The sequence below is a fragment of the Aythya marila genome (assembly GCF_965140915.1).
Source record: "Aythya marila genome assembly, chromosome: 14".
NCBI classification, from domain to species: Eukaryota; Metazoa; Chordata; class Aves; order Anseriformes; family Anatidae; genus Aythya; species Aythya marila.
The window spans coordinates 9,786,149-9,807,761 of NC_139055.1; the positions used below are offsets into that span (position 1 = coordinate 9,786,149).

The 21,613-nt window shown below is 45.1% G+C and overlaps 1 protein-coding gene across 1 annotated transcript in view; it reads left to right on the forward strand.

The window, feature by feature from the left end:
• Positions 1-1,311: 1,311 nt before the first annotated feature.
• The window catches only part of ERGIC1 (endoplasmic reticulum-golgi intermediate compartment 1), a 58,922-nt gene continuing 38,620 nt past the window's right edge, over positions 1,312-21,613 (forward strand). Inside the window, exon 1 of the mRNA XM_082771526.1 lies at positions 1,312-1,459. Coding sequence (XP_082627652.1) covers positions 1,440-1,459 — 20 coding nt within the window. The 5' untranslated portion in view covers positions 1,312-1,439. The remainder of the gene's footprint in view (positions 1,460-21,613) is intronic.

A 21,613-nucleotide genomic window follows, 5' to 3' on the forward strand; every position in this document is an offset into this window, starting at 1 on the left:
GTCGGGTTTCTGGGTGAAAGGGAAGAGTGGAAAGATGTGAATCTCTAAGCATGGAGATGATGATAACATGAGAAAGCAAGCTGCAGAACCAAGAAGAAAAACCGTATTTAGCAGAAAGCATATTTAGACTGCTGTCATTTCTGCTTTTAGAGTGAGAAGACAAAAGTAGTTGTGTTCTGTTCCTGCACTGTAATTGAACATTCAGAGTATGTGAGTGATACCACTCCCAATTGCAGTGCTGGACACAGTTTATCTGCAGCAAAAAGTCCCTGGCTGATGCTATTAGCTGGAGACATTAGGAAACAACCTGTGGCGCAGGCTGGTACACGGAGCAGTGTGGCACTAGCGATGTGCATTGCATTAAACCCAGCAGGGATGAAGCCAGACAAAAGCATCAGTGCTTCAGGCAACATGGCAAGACAGCAGATCAGAGAGACGCTGGCGATGGGGAAATGTCTTGCCTGCGGAATAGGGAGCTTTTTCATACTTTAAGTCTTTGTCCTCCTACAAAACTGCAGAAAGATATTCAAGAGAAAGCAAAGAGCTGTGCTGGCACCAGAAGAGTTCACCCAGCGCGTGTCAGCAGGTGCAGCAGCGATGCCAGGGTGCTTCTCCGTCCTTTACGGTCACTTTGAACCCTGACACATCTCCCTGTCTATCACTGCAGCTTTCCTCTGTCCCCAAACATAAGCTGTCATTACTGGGATGCTGAAAGCACAAGAGATGCCTGACAAAACCCACAACACCGCACCCATGTGAGCCGCCACGCTGCGACCCACGTGCCTGGCCGTTCCCACTGGATCATCCAGGGCAGGCCGTGATTTGGATCTTTACATCTCTCTCTCTTTCTATATATAAATATATAATTTTTTTGAGGACTGCTGAGGAGCCGGTGACCTCTCGCAAACACAGATGGTGCCTGTGGAAAGCCAGGGAGTGGGGAGCTAGGCAGGATCACCTCCCTGCAGGACAGGGGCTGTGTGGCAGCGGATCCTAAGGGTGTGGATCCCAAGGGTGCAGATCCCAAGGGTTTTGGGCTCCCAAGGGTTTTGGGCTCCCCAGGGTGTTCATCGGGGTGCTGCAGGCGCTGAGAGGACCCGGGGAGGCGCTGAGGGAGCCATGAGCACCCCTCACAGCCTCGGGGTGCCTGCGGGGCGCCATGGCGGGGGCTGCCTCAGGGCTGCGGGGCACCGCCAGACCCCGGGGCTCCTCCAGCCCATCGGGGCGGCTTCCTCCGGACCCGGTGGGCACAACCGGGGCCGTCGCCCCCTCGATGCCCGTTAACCCGGCGGCGGAAACGACGGCCGGGCCGGGCCGCCCAATGGGTTGGTGCAGCGCGGCGGCGGGGCCGGCACTTCCTGGGCCTTGCAGCCGGCGGCAGCGGGGCGAGAGCCGGGGCCGGGGGCCCGCAGCTGAGCCCGGCGCCCTCCACCAGCACCATGCCCTTTGACTTCAGGAGGTGAGCACGGCCCGGCCGGGCGGAGCAGGGCATAGGGATAGGGATGGGGATGGAGCCGCCGCCTCCTCCTCCTCCTCCTCTTCTTCTCCCCGCCCGGCCCCGAGGCCTCCCCCGGGTGGGTGAAGCCGGGCGGCTCGTCCCGGGGTAGGGAGGAGCGGCAGGGAGGCGAGAAGTAGGGCTGGGAAGGGACGTGGGAAAGGCAGGCGGGCGGTAATTAGCCTTATATAATGGCGTTGTGCAAAGGGGAGCGGGGCGTGCGGAGTTTCGGGCGCCCCCGGGGGCCGGGGGTGGAGCGGCGGGGGCTGCACGGCCGCAGGCAGCGCCTCGGCCCCGGGGGGGCTCCTCCTGCAGGGCCCCGGGGCTGGAGCCCTCCTGGTGGGAGCTGCTGAATGCCCAGAGACCCCTCGGGTTATGGTGGAGCCGGGGGAGAAACCATTCGTTTCCCGCATGACCCTCTCCAGACCCTAAGAGCTGTCCAAATCCATGCACGTTGCATGCAAAGTGCAAGGATTTGTACACATTGCATGCAAGGATGTGTACGCATTGCATGCAAAGTGCACGGATTTGTACACACTACATACACACGACGTGCAAAGTGCACAGATTTGTAAGCACTACATGCAAACTGCACAGATTGATGCACTTTGCATGCAGAGTGCACAGATTTGTACACACTTCATGCACACTACATGCAGACTGCACAGATTCATACGCATTGCAGGCAAAGTACGTCGATTTGTATGCACTTCATACACACTACATGCAAAGTGCACAGATTCGTACACACTACATGAAAACTGCTCAGATAAGTCTCACCTAGGTTTCATCAGAACGTTAGGATTTCAGTAAGAATACGTGAGGTTGGGGGAATTCAGAGGTGTCAGGTGCTTCTTGGTGCTTCACATGTTAAACCATCACGAGCCATCCAAAACCAACCCTGTGAGGTAGCCGGAGAAAACAGTGATAGGGTGTTGTTTTTTAGTTCTCCCAAACAAAAGCTGTGTACTGTGTTTTTGCTGTAATTCTAAATCAGGCCTCTCATTTATACAGGCTAACATGATCTTGTATGTGATCCGTGAGGCACTATTGAACATGGAGGCAGTTGCTTCTGAATGAAAACTTGCTGACGCTGGAAACAGCATCTGCTGGATCATGTGGGATCCGGGTCCCAGAGCCCTGTTTCTGCTTTTGTCTAAAAGTTGGTAGAAAAATTCTTCTCGGCTTTGGAGACATTCTGCCAGCTGCAAGTCCTGTTGCCGTCTGTTTTCAGACTTGTAGAATACACGAACAATGAGGAATCCTGGGTTGTGGCTGTTACTTTATAACAGCAGATACAGAAAGTGTTATTTCTGATGTCTTAAAAATGTAATTTTTGTTGGGTCTCAAAATGCACATGTGGAAAACAGGCTCTTAAAGAGTAATCACCTTAAGAGAAAGCACTAGTGCTAAACTTCAGAGTGGTACAAAGGCATTGAATAAAAGCTGAGTTTCAGAGGTTGGATTATTGAGTTATAAAAACATAGAGGCATCAGTTCAAAACTGCATTCTAAAGATTCACAATCCCAAGTAAGTTCTATGTCACCAGGTTGGAGGATTTGAAGTAGGCATTTCAAAGCACCTGCTGGTATGATGTAAGCGTACTGAGGTTCATCTTTTCTGCAGAGATGAGACTTCAAAAGGCTGCAGTTGGTATAGCCAAGAACTATATTTTATTGTACAGAGAGACTGTTGTCATGTGCAACAAACTGCTTTCCTGTTTTAGCAACATGAACAAAGTTCAGGAACAAAATTTTTTCAAAGGTTAGAGACAGTCTTTTTAGCTGATGTGGTTTTTGTTCATTGTGCTGCCAGTGGAACAAAATCTGTTGAGGTTGGAAAATTTTACTGTCGTAGGTAAAGAATGATGCATGCATTAAAGAACTTACAGTTGCTTCCTGACAATGACATAACACACAGCACAATATTCTTAGAGAAAGAAAGTTACCACCTGTAACGTTTCTCAATGAAGAGGTGAAGAGGTTTTTTGTCACGTAAAATGCGAGGATTTTCTTTCAGAGATTTCAATTGGATGTTCCCTTGGCAAGGTACAGCTTGGCACCTTAAAATAATACTTGAATACTTTAAAGTGTATTACCCTTTTGTATAATTAGAGGGTTGGATTGTTTAAAAAATGTTTTTAAAATGCCCCTACGTATCTTTTAGAGTCCAAAATTTAGAGGTTCAGGTGGAAAGGTATTGTTATTTTCTGGAAGCCACAGGTTTCACCAAAGAAATCTCTATTCTTCAAGTAAAAATCAAAACATTTACAGCCATTTGACTAAATCTTTTGTATCTCCTAGACTCTAGGTTCAAATTTGTCCAGATTGAAGAACCCAAAGTGCTTAAACCAGTTTCTTGGAAGTTATCTACCAGGTTCAGGGTCTGAGGCATATTGGTTGGTATCAGATGTGGAAATAGTTTGTTTTGTGGCTTGTTCTGTACTTTTTCTGTAAGACGTCTGTGTTCTTGGCTTATCAATGATACTCTTTGCTGATAAAAAGTACATTTAAGTCATAAATAAAAGAATATCTTTTACAGCAAAGTAATTTCAAGTGAATAAATAATTAATTCTGTCCCGAGTAACTTTAGGCCATTAGTAATCCTTAGTACTTGCCTAATGCTTTTCACTTTTTCAAAGCATTTCATGTTCACTAATCTCTACAGTCCTGCTGTGATGTTAGTAAGGAACCAAGCTTTTATTTTCCAGACTGGAGGCTTCGGTACAGGTCTGTTCGGTGCCTGTCACGAGACACCAGCCCTCCTGTGGAACTACTAAATCAGTTTGTATTTCTGGAATGCCCGGTTCCTTCTTAATTTTTAGAACATATTTGGCTGAGAGAGCAAAAGAGGTTTTTGCTTGTTGCATTTCCCCCTGTGTGTTAGAACTTGTGTCGGCAGAGCAGCTTCATACCTATTTGAGGATTTGGAGGTATGCAGCTGGAGCAGAAAGGGTGCTTCCCCCTCAAGCCTTTAAGACTCGGTGTCACCTGTGTTTGTGCAGCTTCCCTAGATGTAAAAATCATAATGAGATTAAACTATAAAGCCTGGGTCATCTTGAATGGTGATCGCAGGCCAGGTTTCTCACATGTTGTGTGATCCACTTAGCAGGGAGGCTTAGCTTTGGTGGTGCACAGCAGTGCTGGAACTGAGCCTGCTCTGGTGCTGGGAATTACAGAAGTAAAAATGAAGTGACTCCTGCACACTGGAAGTGGACGTGGCATAGAGAAACGTGGCTCTTGAACCTGGTGGCTTTTCTTGGCAGCTGCCTATTTGCATGAAGGTTCCTGATGGCTTTGTAGCAGCTTCTGAAACTTCGGAACTATTTTGGTAACCATAACTGATTGGACCAGGAGGAACTAAAATAGACCATTCCGAAAGCAAGTTTTTGTTCTAATTGCAGGCAATTCTCAGTTATGTTCTGACCACTGTTTCATGGGCATAGGGCAGCAAGTATCTGTGAATCCTCATTGGTATATTCAATTGAACAGTTCAGAATTTATTTCCCACTACAAATCATCATGATGTTTTGATTAGGGTTTTTCTTGTTTTTTTTTTTTTTTTTTTTCCCCTTACGGCTTAACAACCTAACTGAAGTACTGTTGTTCACCAGTATGTTATACCTGGATTTTGGGGGTCATGGGAAAGGAACCAGGCTTAGAAAGGATTTTGACTTAAGCGCTAACTCGGAGTGGAAGTTCTTTGTGGCAAAGACTCTTACTCCCTCTGCACAGTACAATGGGGCCCCAGTCTGCCGTTTTTTGCAAGAATAGTAATAATTGATGCATTCTGCATGGGTATTCTGATTCAAATCTAAATAATATATATATATATTTATTGTTTTGGGACACAGGAAGGTCTTGGCTTTGTTTCCCCATAGTCTTTTTTTAAATCAAGTTGTCCAGTCTTAACAGAAGCTGACACACTTTTGACGTGATTGCTTTCAGGAGAGGCAGTATGTTTATGAATGTTTTTAATTTCGACCTGCAAGGTGTGATGGCTAATAGGCAGACTGATGCTCGAGACAGCTGACCTGGCATGGTTGCGAAACTGGCGATACGGCAGCAGCAGGGAGGTCTGCTTGTCCACCTTCGGTTCCCCACCAGATCAGTGAGATCAAACCGGCAGGTTGTCGGCGATTTGGAGGCTAAAGAGAAAAACCTTTTTTTGAACTAAGCAGCCCCTTGGACAACGATTTCCCATTCACTTGCAAGCTGAAGGAAAATAGCTTGCTTTTAGTCTTCAGGCTTAAGGAAAGAAGGAGCAAAGCTCTCCTAATCGTACTGTTTGACGGGTTTGTGGGGGTCACGGCTTCAAATCTGAGGGGTTACAGAAAGATTTGGCTTAGATTTTTGGGGAGCTGTTCAGCTTGCGTTTGAACATTTTCCAGTTGTAAAGCAACAATAATGACTAAATGACGTTTTGGCACTGCCTAACGAGTATCAGATGCTGGTGGAAATGTACATATTTGTTCAGGAGCTTTAATTTGCAGTCTCTTTGTGAAGTCTGAGGCGGTTCAGCTTCCCATCAGACTGCAGCACTCCATCCACCTGTTTGCTCTCTCTCAGCACATTGTTTAACAAGCCACATAAATACATAGTGGTTCCTTTGGCAAAATTACTCACTGAACTTTACAAATGAGCTCTCGGTGTCTGTCCCGCAGAGTGTGTGCAGTGGTGATAGCAGCAGGTATCACCTGCTCTTGGCTGAAACGGCGTGGGGAGGATAAGAAAGGAGAATGAGCAGCCGAGGCCAGCTGGGATGGTTTCTCCTGGTTAGATGCCTTGTGCATGCAGCAGTGGTGTAACAACAAGGTTTGCATGTACCCTGTACTAAGTTGTCTGTGGTCATGCTCCTTTCCGCAGCCCTAAACTTTTTGCCTCTTGTATAACTCTGTTCAAGATCTTAAATCCTCTATGGGATTTACTTGGTAGCTGACTTCCTAAAGTACATTTCCAACTCGTGGCATAACACCATGCTGTGTCGGTTAGATGTCTGCCTCTCTCCACTTTGCAGAGACCCACACTTTTGTCTTTAGCCTCTGCAATGCCAGCTGACTGTTTCAGCCCACCTGCTAACTCTACAAGCATATTTCCATAGTGAACTTAACTATGCCTGGCAAGCGTGCTCCTCTTGGCGTTGTGCAACGTGCTGGTAAACAAGCCTTCCCAGGGCTATTGCTGCTGCCTTACGTAATGGCCAGGGTTGGTGGTGGTGCCAGGCAGCAGCGTGACTAACTTAAAACAATAGCCCTTTGAGAGCACCTGAAAAATTATTCTGCAGTCGGATGGGCACACGGAGCTGTACAGACAGAGCCTGTTGATGTTTATGCCACCAATAACTGAGTATACAGTGCATGTGTGTAAATATTTCTTCCCAAGTTTCCTTAACCCTTGTCTTAAAATAGAAGTTACCTACTCCAGCTGAGTAAGTACAGGAGCATTAAAGTCTGGCTTTGTAGGAAAGTTTTGAATTGTTCCTTCTGAACTTTAACTGTCCTGCTTTGTTCATTCGTTGATGACACAGATGCTTTCTTCATGGCATCATAGTTCATTGCTGTAAAAATGACTGAATCACACAGTAAACAGAGTTGAAGCAATCCCATGGAGTGAGAGAAGCTGCACAAGTTGTACAGCTTGTATTTTGAAGAGTGCATGTGTGTTTTTTTAGGTATGTATTCAAACAGCGGAGGTGGCGAGAAGAGAATAGTCTTGCAACCAAAGAAGAAGTCATCTGTTTTTTTTGTCTTCTATCCAAGCACAAGCTCTGAAGTGTTGTCTAGGTATTCCTGCACCAAGCCAGCTGCCCCTGGAATGGAAAACTTATTCTTCCAAAAAAACTATTAACAACAATCTTGTCGCGATCTACAAAATCTTCTTATACTGAAATATTTGACTATTTCAGTAGTGCTCATGGCAGACACGTACCAGGAAGGACTGCAGTCAGGTGGACAGTGCAGTTGGCTGCATTTGAACTGTGTGTTGGGATGTTTCTCATTTTGCTTTACTTTTTTTTTAAGGATATTCCAAATTTTGGTGTATATAGTTTAATCCAGAGCAGGTAGAAACACAGAGTGGCTTTTGATACAGGAGGCTTCGAAATGCTGTGTTAATGTAGAACTGGTAACAGGCTTTCAGGCAGTCATGGTTGGTTGGTATTTATTTCATAGTCATGTCCTAAGGCAGATCACTCGCGTTGTGAATTGCTGTCCATCTCCACTAAAACACCAGTGCAGCCAGTAATGTAAATATAACTTCGTGATATCAGATAAAGATGCGGTCCCAGAGCCTCATCGATTGATTCCACGTTGCTAAATCAAACGTGAGCAAACTGAACGGGCACCTCAGTCTGGCTGCTGGGTTGTGGCAGGCGATATCTCGACCAAGAAGCGCTGGGAAACCCGGTCCCAGCTGCAAGTTGTGGCTCTGGTTTGGGTCTGTGTCGGCCGGGTTTCTGTAGGGGGTGGGATCGATGTGGGGGCTGCTTGAAAACCGAGTCAAAGCCAGGAGCTGCACGGGGAAGCCAGGTGATACTGCTGAGCTGTACTTGCTTGTAGGGAGTGCAGTTACGTGCAGCTGAAAAACAGCACTGAGTTGGTGAGGCATGGACAGGAATTCTTTTAGATTGGGATTTAAATAGGAGAACCTGAACTGGTCACGTCAGGGATTCCCTGCTGATACAGAAAAATCTGCTGTCCCGCAGCAGTGTGGACCAGTCTTTGTGCTTTTGGGGCAAAGCCTTATGAAGCTGGAGCTATTCTTCCCTTTTTTTTTTTAGTGTCCTCTAGTTTTTTTCTGGCAGAGGTTATTTGTTTTCTTTGTGCAGTTCTGGGGAACGTAGAGGTGCATGGTCCAAATCTCCGATTTGTGGGGTGTCCTAGGGCATCTGGGGCTTAAACCTTTCAGAAGGTTTAGCACAAAGGAAAGGTACAAGGGTCTGATGCTACATTCCTGTTACAACATCATGTTTCAAGGTGTTCAGCAGCACTGGGCAGAAACAAAGTCTTCATGTTTGGTGATTTCTAGAAAATATGGGAAGATACCTTACAATTTTTTTCATTTACTTTTTTTTTTTTTTTTTTAACTTTTAAGGATTGCAGCAATTTAATTAGTTTGGGGAGCAGCTATATATGTTTTATCCTGTTCTCTCTTCCTCCATTCTCTCAGATCTCCAGGATATGGTGGTACCACACAGAAGTATGATCTTTTACTTTCAGTCTAGTGCAGGGCTGGGTCTCTTTAAATGCCAGTCCCCTTACTTGAACATTTTTATTTCGTGACTCTTTTCCCCTGTTTTGATGAAGCAGAGCATAGTTTGCTCACTTTATTAAAAATACATTTCTCTTTCATCCTTCATTTTGACACCTGCCTCACTGCCTAAAAGGAAATAAAATGCTTGCTGGCAGGACTCCACCATTGAGTATCTGAGATTATAAGTACATTCCTCTTCATAATTATCTTTGAAATATGCTTGAGCCTAATGTTTTATTTTGAAAAAAAATCGTGTTGTACTGCTTCCTCTCTTCCATTCTTTGGTGACATATGAAGTAGTTTACACAATTGGGGTAGCTCAGCAGTAGCGATTGCTACGTGTTCCTGGGCCATAAAGACCAAGCTCCTTACACACACTGAAAGAATAAGAGCACAAAATTTAGCAGATGGTAGACAAAAATACATTGTGCAGGGCAGCACAGTGGAGTGAGGGAGGCTGGCAGAAGGGAGGAACCAGAAGAAATAGCTCCTTGGTAAGAAATCAGTTCAAACAGGAGCAGAATCTAAGCATTTTGTGCCTTCCTTCTGCAAGTGTTGTGAGGGTTCGTAGTCTGTTGTCCTAGAAATAAATGGTTTTGCTATTTTTCTGTTCAAATTCTTTCCTATACAAATCCCATACCTGCCAAGTAACTAGAAGCCCAGATGACATAACGCCGCAGAAGCGGCCGCCGAGCATACTTCCGAGGTTCTCTCGGCCCCTTTCCCTAAATGTCCAATTACCCAAAGGCTGAATTATATAATGAATGACAGTCCTCGTGGCTAACCTTGTTTTCTCATTCTCAGTACTCCTCCTTGTTTCAGAAACTTCCTCTGTTAGTTTCATTATGTTCTTGGAACTAGAATTAAGAGGGAGGAGCTGGCTGGCAAGGAAACCTATTCCTGCATTTCACTCCTTGGCCTATGAGTGTGGAGAGTCAGCAGGTCAAAAAAAAAAAAAAAGAAGGAAAATTGCTGGAGGATTATGCTTTAAAAATGGCGTGATGTGATGTTGGGATGTAATGTAAGTCGTGCAAAATTTGAGAATTCCAGACTTTGCTTGCTTGCAGTATAGATAAGATGGTTAAATCTGTATTAGCTCCTCCACCTCCTTGTCTAGTCCTTTGCATCCCAGAATTGGCTCAAAATAGCTCAGGATTAAGCAGTTTCCAATGTGGTTTTGAAGCCTTGAGAGTTTGTTCGTTAAAGCTCAACTTGTGCAGTATTGGTGTTAATACTTCATTGTGTGTAAATGAGGACTAGCTGATTACTTAATGATGTTTGTATGTTATCTGCTGTTACGCAGGTGTTAATCTTATTAAATGTGTTAATAACAGCTTGGTATTTACAAGTATCAATTTATTAGTCCTGCTTTGAATCTTTATTTGCATCTTGAACTCACATTCAGGGCCCGACTTTGATAGCTGTATATTACATGTTTACTTTCCATGTGTAAACACTTACATTAACAGGATCTTTTTTTTTTTTTTGGGTCCTGGTTGAGGAAACCATTCCTAATCAAGGTTGTTCATAAACGTGCACTCTAGGCACAACCCTGTCACTGAACCAAGGCTCGGCTCATACGGTGCACATCACAGTTTGTTTTCATAAAAACATCTTCCTGGAGGTTTCCTTCTGGAGGCTTTCAAAGAAATTGGGACTTTGATCAGTCATACTTCATGCTTTTGCAGAGTTTTTAGTCTGTAGATTTCAACGTGCTTGATGAAAAGCGGGCAGATGTCTCCAGGTGCCTCTCTGCAAAATGAAGAAGCTAAAGAAGAAAGACTTAATTGGCCGGAGGAGAAATTACGCCGTGAGTCAGTGCCGGGAGCAGGACAGAGTTCAGGTCTGTTGGCTCCCACTGCTGCATCCCATCCGTGATCCCAGCCTGTCGCTGTGCCAGAAGCTGTCCTGAGCTGCTCTCTGCACATTATGTTCTCATCTGCCGTCAGACAGGAAACACAGAAATTTCATTTAAACAAAGAATTATCAATCTCAAAATGAAGCGTTCGGAGTCAGCAGTTCCTATTTTCTTCCCCTGCTGCTGACTTCCTGCCATTGTTCTTCTCGGTCTATAAACCAGGGTGATAGATCTCACCTACTCTGCTGGCAGGGTTGGTTCTTTTTATCTGTGCTGGATTGGGTAAGGGCTGAGTGTGCCTGCAGAGCCGTCAGAGGAGGTGCTTGCCTTTGGATGGACAGGAAAGCAGTGTGATCTAAAGGAAGGATTTTGGAAAGAACTCTTGAATTTCCCCCTAAAAACTGATAATGCTTCCTATATATGTGTAGAAGAAGGTGTTAGGATAAGGCATCTGTCAATTTCCTATTGACTGTTCCAGGGTGGATTTACTGGTATGTATAAATTCTTTGTTTGACAGATCTGTAGAATAAAATTCTGGATTTATGTCCAGAACAAACAGCTACAGTGAAGGCCGTAAGGAGCTGAAAAGCCTATGCAGCTGGAAGTCACTGCTTTTTTTTAGAGTCAGGTAAGAAAGATGTGCTTCAAGAGAAGCTTTCCCAATTAAAATTGAAATAAAATCAACCAAGCAATTTAGTTCTGACAGAAATTCTACTTCCTAAACCTTGTAATTTGATTTCCATGTTCTTTCACACGTTCCTGAGAGGAATTGGACCCTCTTTATTCTGACATTATTTAGGAGGGAATACAACACATCAGGTGGGTTCCTTCTCTGTGTCATTTAGGGGTCCCTAGCTCCATCAGAGATGACAGCTACTCTCAGCTCATGCTTTCCCAACATAGTGATTCGCTCCAAACTGCTGGTCAGGCCAGGTCTGACTTTTTTTGTGTTGCAGCTCTCAGACACCCGAGGTGCACAATCCTGCCCGCAACGATCGCTGAGCTGTGCTGTGTCACCTGTCCAGCCGTCTGCTCGTCCCTGTCCTCTCGCCCACGCCAGCCTAATGACGTCTGAGCCCTATCTGGGTCAGTAGGCAGAGGGGAGTCTTCCCCGCTCGATCCTTTATCACCATTGTCCCAGGTACTCGCAGTTCTCTGGGGCCATCTTCTTTGCTATTGTGATTATTTCAGACATTCTGTCATTAGGTGCTTGGAACAGGGTAATTGGTCCTTAAGGCCACCTCGCATATCCTCAGAGTCAGCCTGCTGTTATGCTGTTGAATAAAATCAATTTAACAAGTAAAGGGAATAATCTTTTTCTCTCTGGTCATGGTCACAGTAGTTGCAGGTATGGTTTTAACAACGGTGAATGGTAGCAGTTCCCGTCCCCCCCCAGCTTCAAGTGGATGACTGGGATTTTATTTTTAAGTAGATTTTTTTTCGTTAATCAAAAGAGCATTATGTGTGCAAACCTGCCTGGCTGTGCTGTTTGTTCTACCTTGACATTTCACTCAGCCTGAACAGTCACATTGAAAACTAAATTGGTGTTTTTGGATTTGTTCATTATACAAAAGTAACAGCTGTGCTTTTAAGGATCTTTCTGTGCGATGTGCTTCGTAGGAAAGAACAAAGCCGGAAAGGTACGCTCCGTGTTCGAGGGACCTGCCTGTGTTTGGTGGAGTAAAGGCGTATGTATCAGCCTGCTTGTTTTTATTTGCAGTTAAATGGCCTCTGAAGAGGTTAAAAGCTAGCAAGCCAGGGTTGAATGCCTGGCAGCTTGTGTTGTTCTGCTGGCATTGCCTGCCTGCTCTTACTGCCTGGTGTTCAAAAGCTGTTAAAGCAGCTTTATTGACAAGCAGGGATGAATTGTCCCAAAGCCATTATTTGAGAGCAGTGACCCAAGGAAATGGAGAAATGGTTGCTGCCTGTTAAACAGCTTTTTTTTTTTTTTTTTTTTTTTTGAATCACTCTTAGCTGAGTGATTTTTTTGTTGTTGTTGTTTTGGTTAAAAATCTTTTCTTCTTCTGGTAGCCCTGGAGTATTCTGAATGCCTTCCTAGTTTCTGTCTGTCATCTTTCTGTCTTTCTGTCTCCATTAAAGAAGCACTGAGGTGTCATGTTCTGGGGCAGCGATTTCTTCCCTTCTCCATCTAGTGGCTACAGCCCGAGAGTCTGTTTTCCTTCCTACTTGTGTTGTTGAATATCAGTAGATGGAGGGGGGTTGCCAGTTACTGGATGTTTTGGTGGGTACTTTCTGTAATCAGTGCCCAGTTGCTTTGTGAGACTTCTAATACATCGGTGAGCACAGACCCCACGGCATCTCGAGCTGCTGGAGAGGTAGGTTTCCACTTAGGTGATCTGTACACCTGGTTTGTAGGCTTTGGTTAGGTAACGGACATCTCCTTGCCCAAGCAGCCACATATCACACAGATACAAATGCGCCTTGACACCAAACAGCATGCTTTTGGTGGGAAGGTTTCTCTAGAAATGCCACTGGGGAGTGAAAGAAGGGTGTTTCCCTTCTGCCATTAGTCTCCAGCCTGAATGATCTTGCTCTGACAACAGTGTGTTTGTAGCTTTGTTTTGATTCTGTGAATGCACAGAGAAGGCATCCAGCGTGGCCTCTGTATTGCTATTTTTTCCTTCTGCCTCCAAGCTACCCTGATGGTGGTGGTGCAGAAAGAGGCTTCTGAGACAAACACGGTGACTAAATTCTAAGCTCCCCTTCGCAATGCCAACCTCCACTAACATTTTCCTGGGGAGAGGGACTAGGGTCTGGTTGCACACGGTTGTCTTTGAATGTCAGTAGGACTTAATCCAACTTACATTTATAATGACTGAGTTTCTTCCTGCATCCCGTGTCCTCCTTAGAAATGATAAATCATTTTATGCAAAGCGTATTGCAGGGTTCTGAGCTGTAAGTGGTATCCCTGGTAAGAGCCTTAATAGCAGCAGGTACTGAGTGAATCATAGTCCATGAACTCTTCCCGTCTCCAGGGATGCTTCTCCCAGAGGTGGGAGCAGCAGTAATGAGAGGAAGGCAAGTTGTGCAGTCAGCTTTGCTGCGGGCTGCTTGAAAACTCCTGGGGGCCACTGTTCCAGCTCATCCCGTGTGCACTTAAACGTGGCTCCTGGAGCAGGGTCGAGGTTGCTCATTCTCCTCTCCTCACTTCACACCTGCCTTGGTTTCCTGAACTGCTAATGCAGCTCTTCTGTCGTGAAATGACAAACTTAAAAATAGACACGGCCGCACAGATCTTGTGGGAAGAGCTGGCTGTGTGTCTTTGTGCATCAGGCTTAGAGCTCCTGTGAGGAGCAGAATGAAGGTGACTGAACCAACCATCTCCGTGCTCTGAATCATATGCCTGTACCACGACGATAAAACAGAAGTGTTTAAGAAGGCAGATAGGTAAGCAGCAAGAGGAGGAATAAAAGCATGCGGAGAGTGACGAATCCCAAGGTTATGTCCCTGTCTCCAGGGGGAGTTAATCCTTCTAAGAGTTAAGGATGATTTGTCTCTGCTATGGCATCTGAATAAAAATGTGAGTTGGCTGAATTCGCTGATGTCTGCATGAAGTAATTAAAGAGCATAGTGTAATTCAGAAGGATGTGGCCTAGAAATGAATTTATTTAGAATGTCTAAATTTAGATGTAGGATGTCTAGCTGCTTACCAAGAAAAGATACTCCAATGTTTTCTAACCTGATACCAGGTGGAGCTGCCTTGGGATGCCTGCTACTGAGGATGAAGTGGATGCTGGGGTGGATTTGGCTCCTTGAGGCCCTCCCATGGTGTAGGCAGATTTCATGAAGCGCAGTCTGCGGTGGTTGTTCCAAGTGATGTTCCTCGCGTGTTCCTAGAAATTCCCCGTGTGGCAGTTGTCCTACCCATCTGGAAAAAGGCAGTAGGATCAACAAATAGAGTGCCTTATCTTTTGAGGAAAAGCTTTTTTTTATGAGTTTGTTAGTGTGTAATCTGCATGAGATACCTCTCTCTGTATTTCTTGAATGTAAGTACAGTGTGTAACGGTAGAAGTTTTCTCTTCCACGTTGTAACTCCGTTTGCTGGGCAGTACGTAATGAATGGACTGTGTGAGGAACAGGCAAGCTTTATTGTGTTAGTCAGGAATTGGCGTGTGTGTGGAGAAACACTGACATCAGGCCTTCTTGGATCGCTTTTACTTGAGGCCTGCAGCCACACTGATTCACTTCTCTTTGGTTTGCAAGAAGGACTTGACAAATAGGAAAAAAAACAGCAGTGGTATTGCACTTGGAGATATCTCCTGTTCGTAGGAGCTGTGCTACTTGCTGTTGAATTGGGTAAGGGCATTACCAGCACGTGGGCAGAAGCACAAGGGGAAATAAGTTTTGAAAACTCTGACAAATCTATATTCCCCTGTGTAGTGGCAAGGAACATTTCTTGTGTGAAATAGTTCTTCAAATACCAACCTAATTTTGTTCTACTTCACTTCAGGACAAAAATCCTGTCTGTGTGTGTCACAGATGTCCTGCCTTTCTCTTTTTCAGCCTGCAGCCCCTCTGTTTCTCCAAGCAGTGATGTTTATTGCCAAGAAGGAACCAGCTGAGGATGGAGTTCTTATTGACCCTAAAAGCCCCTTGGGACAGTTCAGGCTGCAAGACTTCACCAGTGGGCTCTTTTTAACCTTTTTTTTTTCCTTAAAAACCTTAGGGAGATCTCCCTCACACCCTTTATTTGGGAGATGTTGTTGTATCTGATGGATTTTGATGCTCCCTGCTCGCACTGAATGAGTCCTTCTTGTTGTGCTTTACCCTGACAGGCAGCTGGGCACCACCTAGCCGCTCGTTCTCTTTCCCCAGGTGGAATAGGGGACAGAAGTGGAAAGGTAAAAGTGACAGAACTCACGGGATGAGGTAAAGCAAAAGCCGCTTGCACAAGCGAAGCAAAACAAGGAATCCATTCACCACGTCCCACCATCAGGCAGGTGTGCAGCCACTCCCAGGAAAGCAGGGCTCAGCATGCATAATGGGTTCTTGGGAAGGCAAACGTCACTCCAAACATCCCCCCTTCCTTCTGCTTTACTCCGGTTCTATCTTTGGCCAGTCTGAGCCATCTGTCCTGGCTCTGTCCCCTCCCAGCTCCTTGTGCACCCCTGTCTCCTTGCTGGGGAGGAGCACGAGGAGCTGAAAATTCCCCGGCTCTGTGTAAGCACTGCTCTGCAATAACTGAAACATTAGTGTGTTATCACTGCTGTTTTCATCAGAAATCCAAAACAGATAAAACAGAAATCCAAAAAATATGAGCCTCTACAAAGAAAATTAACTCTATCCCAGCCAAAACCATGACACATTTTTAGCAGTGGGCCTACAATATGCAGCATGCTGGAATATTAACTCGGGCTCTGCAGTTCTTCAGACTTCTTATTGTAGTAAAATGAGGATCTTTATACTATTTTCAGAGTTATTTTTCTGTATCTGTACTCAATAGCCTCTTCTTTGTCCAGTTTAGTCATATCTGCTGTAGAATCACAGAATGTTCGGGACTGGGAGGGACCTTGAGGGATCTAGTCCAATCCCCCAGTCTTTGAATCTTTGGTTTCTCAGTAAACTTAATAGTGAAGTTACATTTCTGCTTTTAGATGTGTGGTACTTGGCAGATCACTTCAAGCAGAGTTATTAGTTAATGAAGCAAATTGGTTCAATAGTACCACATCATCTTTTTTTTCAAACAGACATCAAAGCTACTGATGCATAGTAAAATCAAGGTAGTTTTTCACTGTGCCGTGGACCAGCTATTGAGAGTGAGTAATGGCACCAGAAATTAGTGGCCTCAACTTGAAATGCAGTATCTGCTGAAAAACAGATGCTGCTTCAAAAAGCTGGTTAATGTGGGAGGTGGAGGAACCGAGCATTGTTTAAACACCCACATTCTTCTGTGTGAATCACAGCCACGGACCCTTGCTGCTAAGACAAGATGACATGTTGTATTTACGCCACTGTTGACCAGCTAGAGGTGGAATGTCAGACCTTATATCATTTTTTTAATTGTTTTTGACATCAGAAATGTAATTTCCTGTAATGTATGATCGTGTCCTCTAGACACCTTCCCTCTTCAGTGCGTGCTGCAGACCTACCTGTGATAGAGCCAATATGCTTCAAAAAGAAGACTGATGTTTAAATATTTGTTTTTATTCTGGCAAGAAATAAACTCTGCATAAAGCATAAAAATGTTTTTCCCCTGTCTGCAAGCATTAAAGCTAAATTTCTGAATCACCTGAGAAGTGGCGAGGGAGGAAAATTAATCTGCTGCTGACTTGGAGTGCCCAGATTCTGCTCTGTGACCAAGTGCAGTGTGAGTGCATTGCACTTCAGCGTGGCTGCTTGGTTAACTGGAATCTGTGTTTGTCTTTCTCTGATATTAGCTCCTTTACATATCCAACTTTCCCTTTGCTACCAGACATTCAAATCACCATTGAGTTGTACTTACAAGTACTGTTGTGTTGTTTTTTTTTTTTTGTATTGCCTCAATTTTTTTACTTCCTGCTCCCAAAAAAAGATAACAGCATCTTACAGAGATGTTACTGTAGTGTTTTATTGAAGCTTCTTTCAGACTCCAAATATAACAGACAGGATTTTTCTATTCAGGGAGGTGGTAATCTTGAACAGAATAAAGTATTTATTGCTTAATTTCCTGAAATATTTCAGATCCAGACTTGAAACTGTTCAGGTGTATGCAAAGCACGCCTTGGCAGGAAGCCCAACCTGTAGGAGCTCCTGCTGCAGGAGTGAGCTCATCCCTCTTCTCCAGGCAGACATTTTGAGTATCCACTCTAGAAGAAAATTTAACATTTGGGTAGGCATCCTCTGCCCTCTCTGTCACCCATCTTGCTCTGTCAATCAGATGGATTTGAAAGGAAAGTCAGGAACCACCCCGGGGCTGGGGATGTCGACTTGCTTCATTCTGTTGGTTTGACCGACCAGCGCCTTTGCTGAGCTGGCTCTGGACGTAATTGCTCATGGCTGTCCCATTCAGACGAGTGCTGCTGCATCTGCCTGGGGCTTGTTAAACATTTTGATGCTCTCTGTGGCCCTAGGAGACCCTGAAAACTGAACAGGAAGAGCATATACTTCTAAGAAAAAATGCTTGAATAGCAACAGCCCATGTTAGTCTAGATACAGCCTGAAGTTCATCTACTAGTTGCTGGCACTTTGCATGTGCCATCTATTTCTTGGGTCCATCGAGGTACGCCTGCCTGCAATTTTACCTGGCCATCCACTTGTGCAACTGCGGGAAGGTGAGACCAGACATGTCACGTCCGTGTTTCGGAGAGGACTATTGCACACCTGTCTGTCAGACAGCCTGAGCTCTGCCTCGGATCTCCTTTAATCATCTTAAGGTTTGTGGATTCTGTTTGAGCTTCCTAAAGAAGAGCTGCTCGAGGATCATTGTTAAACATGCTGCTTGACCAGTTCATTGACATTCCTGCCAGGGAGGTGAGAAAGTTTCTGGTTTTGTCCTTCCAGCTTTGGAGAGGGGAAAGAAGTATTGTCATGTTCCCTGACGTTAATCATTGATGTTGGTTCCAGTGGAACTCTGACATTACCACCAGCCCTTTTTCGTTTCTTTGTTTGTAACCATGCAGTCCATTGAAACGCAAGACAATAGATACACTGGATGTGTCAGGAAATTCCTTTGTTATACTGATGACAGCCCAGCGCTATCTTTAGCCTTGTATTCTGGTACTTCGAGGTCCAGCTCTGCCTTTATGAGGCTCTGTGTGACCTGGAGGAGAAGCTTTCCTAGCGAAAAGTTTGTTGTTTCCATCCTACAACCGTGTCAGCTGTAGGATGTTATTTTGCCTTACAAGTCTCGCCTATCTGAGCAAAGGAAGAAAGCTGCCAAAAGCTCGATATAAATAACCTACTGTCCCTCCTGTGGAAACTGTCCGTGTGCACGCTTTGGAAGCGTAAAGTGATGCATCCCTTTGTGAGAGCAGGGTGAACTCTACACTATGCTGCCGGCTGTGTTCCCTTCGCCGTTACTGAGAGGTGATGAACATGCTGTAAATCTACGCCCTGGTTTCTCGTGATTGTTTAGGATCTAACTGCACAAATACCAAAGTGGGTATTCACAGCGTAGTACAGTGTGTCTCGCTGCATCGTGAGCTGTCTGGTAGAACTTTTCCGAACATCCCGTCTTCCTCCGGCGTTAGTAATACCTTCCGCTGCTTTTAACGTGCTGGTATCAGACATCCATAAGGCAGCTTTTGCAACATAGAGGGCACAAGGTTCCTGTCTGTTCCCAGGGTATAAATACTCCTCCAAGTGACCAATGCTTCAGGAACCTTGAGGCTTTCTGGAATTTTTACTGCAGGTGCTTGCAGGAACATCTGACCTGAGGGCAAGTAAAACCTGTTCCCCTTTTCCATGCATCCAACTGCAGGCCTCCTCCCTCCTAGGTTACAAATCATCTGTGATGGCTAATCCTCATTCTTTCCTCTTCCCAGGACAGTGTAAGTGATCCCCTGGAATTGCTTTGAACTCTGTGACAGAGGCAAGAAGCCAGTGGCTTTGAGTGAAGCATAGAAATTAATCAGATTTTTAAACCTTAGTTCTGATAGGAGCTTTGGCTTTCACACACACCTGATTTCTTGGAGCATAGGCTCTCCTGTTACAGTAACTCTTCCCAACTTCACAAAATTAAGAAGTTTGCTTGATTTATTTATTTGCTAAAATGATTTCTAATTAATGAAGTCTTGTTTTGGTTATTGCTGGGATCTCATCTCTCTGCTGTCCCACAAGCATGCTTTTCCAGCTGTCATTGAATCCTGTGCAATTTTTAATCTCCTTTTAACTGTGAGTTTAAATTAGAGTTAACTGAAGGTACCTTTTTTCCCTGACCAGGCCAGTATCTCCATCATTCTTTTCAATGTCCAACGTCTTGCTCTCCTTTTTGTTTTCCCCTTTCTTCTCTAAATGTGCAAACCCAGCTGCTGCCTCCATCTTCCTGGATCAGACTGAGTTACACTTCCTCAAGCTGTGGCCAGTGCCATATGCTTTATGTGAAGATACCTGGTACCTGCAGAGTATTTTTCAGTTACCAAACCATAAACCCTCTGAACCCAGAGCATGTCTTTTCAAAGCAGATGAATATTCTGTCAGGATACTTGCATATATCCAGTCCTTTTTCTTCTGATCTGCTGGTCTCTTGGACTTCGTAGTATCAAGGGTCAGTGAGCAATGTGAGCCAGTAGTGTTTGTCTCTAATTCCAAACCTGTCTCTTTCCATTCCCTTTCTGTTAATCATTTTGACCACTTCAGCATCCTTTTCCAGGCTTAAACACACCTCCCCTGTTGGCGTTCCCTTCTGCTGCTTGAGTCCGGCTCTGGACATCATCCTTCAAGCTCCTGCACTCGTCTGTAAGATCTCGGCTGAGCTCTCCTTCCTCCCTGCCACCCAGGCTGCTCTCGTGGCCTCTCCTGGAGATCTTGTCCACTCTTGGTTCAGCGTGGGTACTTAGTGCCTGTTCTTTTCTAGAAACATGTTAATTCTCTGAAATGTACCCATTTATGCAGTCCTCCTGGGTTGTTCTGTACTGTATGAGCCTCTAGACTGTAAATTCAAGGCCGGGAAGTTGTTAGCCCAATGTTCGTGCCTCGTTAGCAGTGTCTGTTCACTGTGCTCGTATATTAAATGATCCTTGAAGTGTTTTAAGGGCCTCGTGAGACAAATGCTGCACATATGCCATACTGTCCTTACAGAGAGGCTTGAGCCTCTAAGGATAGACCTAGAAGTTTTCAAAACTCTAGGCAAATCAGATCTGGAGATTTGCTTAAATCTTTTCTTAGTTGTGGCATGAGAAGGAGAGAGGGAACGTAACGTAGCTGAAGAGATGGGAAGCAGAAGAGCACGCTGAGAGGGTGAACTGCCTTTTAAGCACTTAAAGCCAGGAGATGAATGTGGCTGGCAGACGCTGATCATCAGCTTTCTCTAGTGTAGCCTATTCCTAGCGTACTTTAGCCACGTAAAACTTGATTTGTGTGTTTTGGTTGTTACTTATGTGATTAAAATGACAGAGGAGAGAGCCACGCTGTGACATTGGCTTTCCACTGAGTTATTTAAAAAGCTGGGTTGCTTTTTTTAAACCTGCGATAGGTCATCCTTTCAAAACTCGTAAATATTTCTGATCGTAAGAAAAAAACTTCCTTTTATAGTATCCCCATACTGCTGTTTCTACTGAATCCGCTGTAGAGCTATTTCCTATTTCTAATTGCTCACTCACCAAACAGCTCTTTTTTTTTTTTTTTTTTTAATGTGCTCTTTCTTTCTCAGCTTTTTCTCCCCGGTGCTCCATTATTGTGACTGTAGTGAGAGGACGCCAGCTTTCAGCATTTAATGGGCTGCGAGGAGGAAAGATCAGCTACTTCCTCTGCCCGTGAGACCGTGATGTCAGCAGCTGCTCCGGGCTGCTTTATCATCCGCTGCTGCTGTTGCTGTGGTGCACAGGGAAGGAATGTAAACAGCTCTTTCCAGATGTTCTCGGGGCAGCTGGAGATCCATAAATGGCCTCTTTGGTTCAGGAATGTTACTGATCCATCTAGGGGATGGCAGGGAGCGGAGTCATAAAAACGTACAGCTCCGTGCCTATCCTGTGCAGCATGCTCTGTCAATTTTATCTCATGAGCAAGAGCTGTGTGCTGCTGGCAAGTGTGCCGGCTTCATCTCGCTGTGTGCTGGTGTGGCCACGGCAGCACAGGGCCTGGATGTGCTGCAGATACTGAGCTCATCCTCACGAGACCCTTCAGGGATGTACTCTTCCTACTTTATAGGTAAATAGGATGGGTGAGCATGTTCAGGGCTTGAATTGCACAGGCGAGCTACCATAATAACCAGCTCTCCTTCCTTGGCCTACCCGTTCTTCCTCCAGCTTCAACTCCTGGGCAAGCACAGCAATAGTGTCCCAATCCTGTGTGTGACAAACGCTGTTTTGTTCACCCGTTGTACCCATGATTTAATTAGATACAGAGTAAAGG